At 37.8% G+C, this 11,337-nt stretch overlaps 1 protein-coding gene across 1 annotated transcript in view; it reads right to left on the reverse strand.

The window, feature by feature from the left end:
* The window catches only part of DNM3 (dynamin 3), a 153,456-nt gene that overhangs the window by 135,790 nt on the left and 6,329 nt on the right, over window positions 1-11,337 (reverse strand). The window contains exons 3-6 of the mRNA XM_009320706.1: window positions 4,237-4,386; window positions 2,284-2,487; window positions 1,622-1,720; window positions 576-736 (exon numbers count right to left, since the gene is read on the reverse strand). Of these exons, the coding sequence (XP_009318981.1) occupies window positions 576-736; window positions 1,622-1,720; window positions 2,284-2,487; window positions 4,237-4,386 (614 nt within the window). The remainder of the gene's footprint in view (window positions 1-575; window positions 737-1,621; window positions 1,721-2,283; window positions 2,488-4,236; window positions 4,387-11,337) is intronic.

Below are 11,337 nucleotides of genomic sequence, written 5' to 3' on the forward strand. Positions count from 1 at the left end.
TCTGACACGGTTTGGCATGAAGTCATAGAAATAAACCAAAGGTTTGGGCAAAAATAAAGGTAGCATGAACAAAGTGTTCCGATTACTGTTTTTGTCATGTATATCATTAGTATATCGTACACTGTTTCTACACTTTATTGTAGTTTTTAATAGATTTTGAGGTTAAAGTACAGACATACAGTGAACCCTCAGGATCCATGATTTCTAAAAACGTCTTTTTTTTTTTATAATTTCTAAATTTGAACTCTAAAAATCCTGTTAAACTAGAAGAAATGTGATAGTTAAGGAATAGGATGGTATACTTCCAGCAAGGCAGCTGAATCTTATTTTCTATGTTCATTTTCAGTATTCAAGAGAACAAGAGAGTGCAGAACTATCAGTAAAAGTCAGAAACCACTTCTCACAGTAAGTTTTTGTATGCTACATGTAATATAGTTTTGTTAATCACATTGTGAAAATTGAAAAGCAGGAAAGAATAAATGAGGTTCACTGACCAACATTCATTTTAATAAAGATTTTCTATTGGTCCTATCATTATAAAAGCTGCCTTTCTCCACAAAGGCTTCAGGTTTTACCTGGTTTAGAACTTTTTGGAGATACGGTGTTCCCATCCGATCTGCCATGTGCCTATATGCTGGGTGGGAAAGAAAGAATTTCCTTTCTGCTAGAAGAGCTGCCTTTATGTCCTTCTTCCCATCAATGTCTTTCTGGCTTCTGTTTACAACACCAATATAACCTAAAACAACACAAAACCAATGGGTAAGTCAATGCAGCTATTGCCTGAACTACTGAATTCATATTAAGTAGAACTAGACTGCCACAGTTCAATCAAAACGTTCCAATTTAGGCATGTCAGATATTGTTTACAAGTACTGTAATGACCTTAACAGTGTCTAAATTGTTCATCCTGTTTATGTATAATAGATATACTTCCTTTTAAATCACTGAATCAAATACAGAAATATCTGAAACTTTGGTGTACCCCAAAGAAACCATTTAAAAATAAACAAACAAAAAAACCCCAAAACAAAATCAAAACACACACACAGGTCTACATAGATAAGTGATACGATATTAGCAAAATAAAGGAAAATTTATTGTCTTTCACTGGACCAACATGCTCCATGGGAGGAGATGGTGGTCTCATCAATAAATTATAACTAGAATAAAAATTCTTGATATTGTTAACAGCATGAGCAACTGTGATGGTAGCTGCCAGAACGATCACACAGAAAATTTCTGGAAGGGGTCAAAACTTGGTTTACAGTGAGATTACCAAAACTCTGGTGCTTGCTTCTGTCATATGCAAAGAAAAAAGATTCCTTTGTTACAAGGGACAGCAACCTGGCACAGAAAAGAAAATTGGCTATCAACTTGTGCTGACATTTCTTGTTTCCTCTGGAAGATGCCGTGTAATTTCTGGGTCCAGAAAGAAAAATATTTTACTTGCAGGATATTTTTAGCACAGCCCTCTTTTATGCTTGCTGAATAGAAAACGATAAAAGCTAGGAACTCATCAAGTCTAGCATAACCTTTGATTCACCTCCAGGACTCCCAAACACCACGCTTATCCAAACCACCTTCTGGACTGCAAAGAATATAGGCAACTGAACATTCTCACCTCTACGAAGAGGGAGTAGTTTGTTTTCTAGAATTTCTCTTGCATCTGTTCCTTCATCCATCAGATCCAATTTTGTGATCACACCGATGGTCCTAAGGCCTGACCAGGGTGGAGGCAGGAGGAAAAAGAGTGAAAAATCATTTATATTCAGAAAGAACAATTACATCTTACAATTATATAACAACAGATATGTAACATTCTCAAAGCATGTATCACACAATACCAGCTACAACTGCAAGTTATGGTACATCTCGAAAAGAAGGGATCATCATTGCCAGTGCTGAAACGTGTTCCTCAAATCTCTTTAACAAGGCTTAGCATTCCTATGATATGACTGTATAAAATTTATGATGCGAGTATCCAGAAATCCCATCAGCACCATGGTCCATTTTGCTAGGTACTACAAGAATTTCTAGATAAGCATTGCCCCACTTGCTTGTAAGAGATAGTGACAAAATTTTAAAAATACATTTACAGCATCATTACCTGAATTACACTGAGCTAACAAACAGTTATTGTAATGTTGAAGCCTATATGAGAATGTATATATACACATCTATATTATATCTTATAAATTATATTTCACACAAGAGTTGGTCAATTACTTCCAATTATGTTACTGCACTTGAGAACAAAAAGTGGTTATGTTCAATCACGCTTACCTTGAGGGTCCACTTCCTTAGCTAACTTCAGTGCATCCGAGTTGGCCAGATCAGTGTTAGCTGGAGTCACAGCCAGTATCAGGCAGTTTTCTCGAGAGATGAACTGCATTATCATGTCTCTGATCTGCTGCTCAATATCTGCAGGCTGATCCCCTACTGGCACTTTAGTGATTCCCGGCAAATCAATGAGAGTCAGGCTTAATACTATATGGAGAAAACAGGATCATAAAACTGGTTAGCATGCAAGACATATCTAAAGAGGTCTACGCATCTATGGCTGCAGACAAATTTTAGTGACATGAAACCCCACATAATTACCTCTATAGGTATATAAAACTGTCAACGGTTCAAACAAAATGCCTGACAATCTGAAAAGCACACTTGTTTCCCTGTTGGTTTTTCATGTGTGTATTTAGTACTATAATATTTTAAACATTACAATTGGCATAGAAGAATGATACTTATACTGAATATCCTTGAAGGCTCTTAGACAAATGAACATGGCTTTCTGAGCTTTTTCCACCAACAGGAGCACAGACAACAGACCATTCCCATTGCATCTTTCAAATCAACCCAAAACAGGCTTTTTTTTTTTTTTAAATACAGTCCTTCTCCGACCATGCTTTCAACAGTGTCTCCAATTAAGAAATTCAAAAAAAAGTTGATAGCTAGCCTAACTTACATATCAAAATTGTTGTTAACAATTTTTGGGGGTATGTTGTTGTTTCGGGTTTTTGGGTTTGTTCTTTTCTTACTATAGCTTCTTAAGAAAATTAAGAAACATGAAAAGGTTTATCCATTAAGAAAACCTGTTTTGCTCTGGCATGGCTTCCCCAGTACAGGCCACAATGCCAACTAGAAGCATCCTAGCTTGTTCAGCCAGTACTGGGGTAACAGGGTATCCTTTAGACAAATGAGAAAGACAGTTCCTAGAAAGAAAACACCAGGAGTCTATTTGAGGTCTGGCTAATACAGACAACAGTTGCTGAACTAAAAGATTAATCCTAATAAAACAAAGTAAGAGCATTAGGTAGGAAATTTTCACTTTCTCCTGGAGTCAGCATGTTCAACAAAAAAGCTTTGAGGCAGGGCATTTAGTTCAGCTCCTCTCCAGTTGGCTATGCCACATCTGTATAGCAGAGAAGGGCTCAGGGGCATATGTTTACAGCCAAGGCTGCTCATGGTATATCAAAGGGAGGTTCAGCATCTTTTTAATTACCTCTCATTTTAATCTTTCTGTCCTTTGATTTGCAATTAAGACATCAGATGAGGTGGTTAGAAGAATAAAGTGCTTCAGCCAAACATACTGCTTTTCTCCTGTATCCAAGACAGATTCAATGCAAAACATTTTCTCTAGATTGCCTTCATTAAATTGGGCAGATGGCAACCAGAGGAACTAACTTTGATCTATACTGGGGGTCTACAACAGAAAGCAGCTTCAAACACCATTATTGTCTAAATACATTTTTAGTGACAGCGAACAATAAACATCCAATAGGGCAGGGAGACATAATGACTTTCTAGATCACTGATCAGGGAATCCATCTGGAGGATGGCAAAAAGAAGTTTTGCCACTAAGTCTCCCATCTCCTATTATTTGTCTTTACTAGTGAGCTACTAACGAATGGTATATGTACTGGGGAAGAGATTGGTTTCATCCTGATGAAGACTGAGAATATTTTTAAATCATGAGAATATTAAATGGGACAGAGAGTCTGCGTTCTCCAGCTCTAGTGGCAACAGCTGTCCACCATTGACTAGTTTTGTAACACAGGAGAAGTTGAGGATTCTGCCAGATATACATCCACTTTTGGTTCAACTCAATCTCAGCAGCTTTTTTTATGCCAAAAGACTTCTGATCGAGCAATGGGAACACATACAAAAGGAGATAGCTAGACAGAGCTAAGAAATACATTACATGACAGACATATAAAGTAGAATGATTTTACCTACCATGTGGAGAATATATTCTTAAATTAATAGGAATTGAAGAAATGCCTTTGTTCACTCCTGTTATTCTATCTGTTTCTACTTCAATTTCCTGACGAACTTCATCAAAATCAGTAAATTTCCTCCCTTTGCAGTGTAGAAATTCAGCATACTCTGTGAAAAATATCAATAGCAACTCTGTATTTCACAGGCTTATAGACTTGGACACCCACTTTCAAGCTCCTAGTATTCTTCAGATGTGTATGCACAAAAGGATGTCCTCATGGATGGCAGGAAAGCATTATATATGAGCACATGCTATAGATATGATTGCACAGATGAAAACCAGCCTACAACAAGAAAGGGTTAGTTAAAAAGTCAAGTTGACTGGATATGATTTACTGCTTCTATCTTTAGCATGTCATCTTCTGGAACAACCTGAAAGATTCAAATAGATACTGTTTACATTAATAGAATAAGGAACAGATGGTGAATCAGATTCTGAGTTTTCATCTGATTACATTTGCCTGTAATACATCAATAAATTGAAGAAAAGGAATTCAAGTTCTGTATCATGAAAGATTATTAGCATGTGATTTCAAAATCTAACAGCCCACGTTACACCTGATTTTAACAAAGGAGTTCTGTACATTTTTACAAGTACATCATGAAAATAAGATCACTTAAAAACACTGTAAGGTTTTTTAATGCAACTCATTTCCTAAAGACTTCTTGTAATCTAAATCCAAACTGTGCTTAAGAAGTTTGTAAAAGCTTTTACAGATACAGCTGTGATTTTGCTGAAGTGGGAGAACACAATGAATTCCTAAGGCTTCAATATCATACAACTTGCCCTCTTACCTTAAAAGGGCATCAAACAGGAATCAGGGACAGATACAGACTCATTTGTTAGACTCGAACTTGACACTAGGTCCCTGCTTCGACTCTTGAATCCAAATACTTATTCTATTTATTGTATGCTTCTGAATTTCCTGCCCTAGAGATGCATAACCAAAAGCACATTTCAGGATTTTAAAACTGGAGCTTCTTCCTTCAAACAGGGCAAAACAGAACACAAAAGTTTATCTCACGTAGCAAGGCTGTAATCAGAAATAATGACATAAATGGTAATCACAGATATAAGCTCACATCCTGTCCCCACAAGGTCTAAGCAGTAGGACCGGACAAAGGCTGGACAGAGTTGTGTACGTCCATTTCATCCCGCAATCAAGGCCTGATCTCAAAGTTCCATTTAGGTGTTTCTTCCCTAAAAAACATTTGGTAAAAAGCCCTCAAACATCAGGGCAAAGAGCTTGCTTGGTACTCAAAAAAAGAACAGCAGCTCAGGAGACCTGACCCAAGAATACAGCTTAATAGAGGGCCTTACGTATCAGTACCGAAGTCTGTTTCCCAAAAGTCACTTTATTACTATTGTTGACAGAGCTATTAAAAAAAAAAAAAAAGTCAAATCCACACATGAAACCATAACAATAGTTGAAGCAAACTGAAAGCCAATAAAGGAAAGAGAGGAGGGGAAAGCAACAAACACTGATGTTTCTGCGTTACAATACCATAATCCCTCCAGATTCACAGTACCAGGGACAGGGAAACCCACTCTTGTTAAGACAAAAATAATACATCTTTTATTTTAAAAATAAGGGAGCACCTAACAAAAACCTCCATCTTACTTTTGACAACTTAAGAATTCTAGAATATCTTATATTCCTTTTTAGCTCTAGCAGCAAAATGACAATGAATGGGGGTTTTGTATGTTTCAATGTCAACAGTTTATTAAAAAAAAGGAATATTCAAATATTTCAAAGTGAATGATAATATGGTGCACAAAATAAGATATCTCAGTTGCTCTAGCACATTTCAGAATTCACATTTGTAAAATTTGTCAACTCAAAGTTGGAAAATAGAGCTGACAAGTGGTTCTTATTTTGTCCCAGTTCTTCATGCACTGCTCCTGGCATAAAATAAAATGTATTCTTCTTAGTTACTTTTTTTTTTTTTAATAGTAGTTCATCAGATTTTCTCAAAAAAATATTTCAAAATTCAGTAATTAATACTTGGTGCCTAGTTGTAATCAGTTGACTGACTCAGCTTATAGTCAAGGAAGCTTTTCTTTTTGTTCCACTTAACACTCAGTAACAGAATGAGTTCCTATCTGAAATGGCTTCAAGGTAATTCAAATGAAAATGTTTACTACTTTTTAGCTGTGTTAATATTTATCAATAGCTCATTCCTCCCAGTGACATCTGTGGTCCCACTAGTTCTGAAGGAATAGACTTTACAACGGTTCATAACCTGTGGTACCACACACAGCCTACGGAATAAAAATTCAAACAAACAAGCAGTGCTTTGTTTTGCTCCTCTCAGCCCTTAGCCTGTCCTTGGCAACGATGCCTTTAGCCAGACTGGAGAAGCACATGCTTTAATGCAGTCTTCAGTTTTCACCTTTCATACACAGAAGAATACTAGGAAAACATTTTATTTACGTTTTTGTGGGAATGGACACAAAGCCAGACAAGAAAAAGTGATCCTGCCTAATGTCTAGTTTTCAGACATGTATTTTCTGTATAAAACTGAAGTTACATTAAGAGAAAGAACAATTAGATAAAAAATTAAAACATTGTCTTTGCATGTAGAATACTTTTTTCCCCCCAGACTCATTCAAAGCACCTTGGATAACAGAGTGAAAAAGCTACCATAGCATAGTTCTCTTAGTGCATCCAACCACAACTGTCATGATAAGTGATTATTTCTCTCTTCAATGCTGATGAAATTAGTCAAATCATACAAACAGGTGTTACGGGATAACATCTTTGAAAATGCTTCTCATTTTTCCTGTGAGTTATTTCTCCCTATGCTTTTATGATTTAGTCTACCACAATGTTAAATTGTTATTAACAATAAACAGCCACTGTTGTTTTCAAACCATTTAAATTACATACACACTTGAGATCTTTCATAAATCTGTCTCTAAGCTGAAGAGAGCCAAGTTAGGTATGCCATGTGATGAGACATGGAACAGCCCTTAGAAATACATGAGACAATTTAAAAACTGTTACTGAACCCAAGATAAAAGACACCTACCACACATTTACAAGCCTGCTACCCTATAATAAAAAAAAATAAATTAGACTGATATGACAGGCTTTTTTCCCTTGATGAATTTGTGTTGGCTGCTATTCATCTCAAGTACCTTTCAGATTGTTAGTTAATAGCTAATTACAGATTTCTTTTTCCTAAAAGTGAACTTTGACTGATTTTTCTATCACTTTATTATCTTTCTGAAGATGGGTGAATACAGAGCCATTTTCCAGTCTTTCAATGAGGGGATTCCATCTTTCCTGATGTCACTGAGCATCAACCTGAGATCCAGGAAACAAAACCACTTCTAAAATCAAGTATTCGTGGGTACGATACATTTGTCCCAACATGAGCTGAAGCCCATACCCCGTTTGAGGGTGCTCATGGGAGAACTGGCCGAGCCCTCAAACCCATGCTGCCAGACCTCAGCAGTCACTGCTGATGAGCTCAGATTACTCCAAGCACTGTTACTAGTACACACACACAGACAGCAGCAAGAAAGATTTGCAGTTGCAAAGAAGATTTGCAGTCTCTGCAACCTTACACTAACAGCTTAAATTCAGGTTTCAGACCAGCAGCGCTATCCCTCTTCCAGCATATCAGTCCTATTTGGGTGACGAGCCTTCCGCTGTCTCAGGAAGGGGTCACCAGTCACTACCACCTTTTCCCCATGGTGATGTCACTTTTTAGCTTTTGGGGTACGCACCTCCCACATCTTTACTGGTCTCTACAGCATCCCTGTTCGTCGTCTGAATGAGTAGCTGCCAAAGACTGGGATCCAGAAAACAGCAGCCACTGTCTTCCTTTCCTCCCTGCAAAGTGCCCAGTTTCTCCCCTACTATTGGCACTGTAGCACCTTTCTAGTTTTTGTCCTTGAAGACCTCCAAATGCCTTCCTACTGATGAAGTCTCTAAGATCATTTGTGTTAGCTGAAATACCAATCTAAATTCTTTTTATAAAATATTCATTTTCTGTTAGAGGATTGGTTTTGCCACCAGATGGCAATAAAAGATGGCTATGCTTGAGGAATAGTCTCACAACAAAAGATACTTGCATTAAAGCTCAGCAACTTCAATAGAAGAGAGCATCTGCAAGACTTCAGAAAAAAAATCAAAACATCTTTTGAACTTTATGGTGATTTACTTTCCACTTAGTGTTCTAATTAACAGAACTGGAACAAATGTGGGTATTGTACATATGACTCATTCATCTAAAAATGTCCACCTCAATAATGATTTTCAAATTCTGCTAATCTGCCACTTCTTTAGCAAAGAGACTGAAGCAAGACCATGAAGCAAAGCTGAAATTCCTCCAAAAACAGTTGTTAAAGTGAGGAAAATAATCCTCCTAGAGCCCAGATATTTTAACATGTAAATAACAACTAACAGGATTTATATAGCAGGCAATATATTTTTAACAAACAGAAGACCTACAACAAAGGCTTCACCCAAAACCTGAGTACATTTTTTGTTGTCACTGCTGTTTAAAAAACATAATACCTAGTCTCAAGAAATCTAGATAATTATTTCACTTCCACAGGCAGGAGAAAGCACAGCAAGAGGAAGAACAGATTGCCTAAGGTTATACAGAATGTGTGGCAACAGAAAAAACAAACACACACAAAAACCCAACCCATCTCTCAATGGTGGGTCAATGCCTGACTTCTCAGGCATTTCAAGTCATTACCTTCACAAAGCTTACTCAGCAGCACCATCATTTAAGAGTATATATTAACTCCTAGAAAAAGTATTTCATCTTATTGAAGTATTAGATCAAGGAACCACCAAGCTAGGAAGTATACTGAAAGCTGTGAAACAAAAAACTTAGAATGTTTAAGAAATAGGTTTTAACATATAAATTAAGGCATAACAACTCAAAGGAAGAAAAACCTACCAGCTCACTAGCCCTCCTTTAAGAAATTATGGTAACACGTGACAAATCACTACAGGTTAGCATGCTTACTGGCAAAACTTGCAGAGAGAAGATTTAAGAGTTGAAATGGAACTAATGTACCTTACACAGAATTCAGTTATGTTGCTCCAAGACTACTGAACACTAATGCAGCCTTAAAATTCTTGTCCCAGGTCAGCTGTGTGCCAACACTTACATCTTAAAGACACACAGGGAAAAAATCCTTCTAAAAACACAACTAGAAGAATATGTAATGCATTCCTCCTCCTGAAAAGGAATCATGAGTAAGAAAGAGAGAGACCAGCACTCTACAATCATTGGTAACTGCTGAAATACCACACCAGTTTAGCATTTAAAACAAATGCTGTCTGGTGAGAAAGAATGAGCTCTATGTATCTTACACAGCAGCAAATACTGAAAGAACCAGCATGTCTTTTGCCTGAATTTAGACACCAGACACACAAAATAAACTGCCCTCACATCCAACTTCTCACCCAGGAAAAGAGTAGGTGGAATTCCTCCCGTGCACATCCTCTGAATGGCTAAGCTAATTTATCACAGCTGTCTTGCTTGACTTGTAAAACCTGAAGTTCACCATCAGACAGCCTCCCAGCTAACAGCACCCTGTCCACACCTGTGCCTTCTAAAAACTCATTGAATTGCATCTTCCCAGATGGGACTATTTTCTCCAAAACCATTCTCTACTCTGAGCTCCTTCAGAGACTAGCAACAACCAAGGCACAAGAGTCTTGTTAGACTTGACACTAGACATTCCCAATGCTGTGTGGAATTGCCCAGGGCCAAATGCAGTGACCTGAAAGTAGAACATCAAGCTGCACCTGGATTGTTTAGCATGCTTGATGTCAGATGGGAACTCTTTTTCAGTTGTGACTTCTGGGTGGGAAACAGAGCTGCATTACCAGAATTTAGGTCTGTTTATTACAGAACAAAGATTGCATACTTATTTGGTGTAATTCTCTCTTTCAGCAAGACATCGTATATGCCATTTTTCTTCAGTAGAAGAGGAGCAACTGAACTGAAAACAAGAGATGAAGAATAAGAATGAAAAATTGTGACCCCACCTACAGCACTGTCAATGAACTACTTTGGGACAAAAAATGAGTATCAACCAGCATCTTCTGCAAGAAGAAAGCCACCTTGGAGCCTCAAAATATTTACAATTTTTTTTTCTCCTCTAGCCAGTACAGTAGTTTATTGGATACAGGCCACATTAACAATTCCATCTGAAATGCAGCTGGGCAGTCCCAAAAGAGACTCAAAGTAGGATAGTCAAGAACAAGTCAGAGTCTTTCAGAGGACTGTAAATTATTTTTAACATCCATATTTTGACTTATTCTATGCTACTAGGTATTTCTCACATTACCAAAGTCAGAGGAAAATAGTCACAACTACTAAAGACTATCTTGTCAGTTGCAATATTTAATTAAAACCTTTGTCTTTGCCTCCAAGATTTCAGCAGAGTGCAGCATTTGCATGGATATGGAAATGCAAATGGCGTAAAGCCATTTAGGAATTGTACTGTTCCCACCAAAAAATGTTAGTCATTAAAGGAGGTTAACGGGTCACTACAAAATAGCTTTGTAGTAATTACACAGGTTGTTTTTTTTTTTAAAGGAGCAAGTAAACAAAATTTAAAAAAAAATATTCCACATCTTCAACTTCCCGGACATCTGCTGGAAATACAACACGGCAGAGAGGAAGCAGTCTAGAAGGTTCCTGGAGTGTGTGGAAGACAACTTCCTGACACAGCTGGTAAGTGAGCCTACCAGGGGAGGTGCCTCGCTTGACCTCCTGTTTACAAACAGAGAAGGACTGGTGGGAGATGTGGTGGTTAGAGGCCATCTTGGGCTTAGCAACCATGAAATGGTAGAATTCTCAATTCTGGGTGAAGTAAGGAGGGGGGGCAGCAAAACCACAACCATGGACTTCCAGAGGGTGGACTTTGGCCTGTTCAGGACGCTGGTTGAGAGAGTCCCTTGGGAGACAGTCCTGAAGGGCAAAGGGGTCCAGGAAGGCTGGACGATCTTCAAGAAGGAAGTCTTAAAGGCGCAGAAGCAGGCTGTCCCCGTACGCCATAAGAAGAACGGGCGGGGAAGA

The sequence above is a fragment of the Pygoscelis adeliae genome, unplaced genomic scaffold, assembly GCF_000699105.1.
Source record: "Pygoscelis adeliae isolate BGI_AS28 unplaced genomic scaffold, ASM69910v1 Scaffold402, whole genome shotgun sequence".
NCBI classification, from domain to species: domain Eukaryota; kingdom Metazoa; phylum Chordata; class Aves; order Sphenisciformes; family Spheniscidae; genus Pygoscelis; species Pygoscelis adeliae.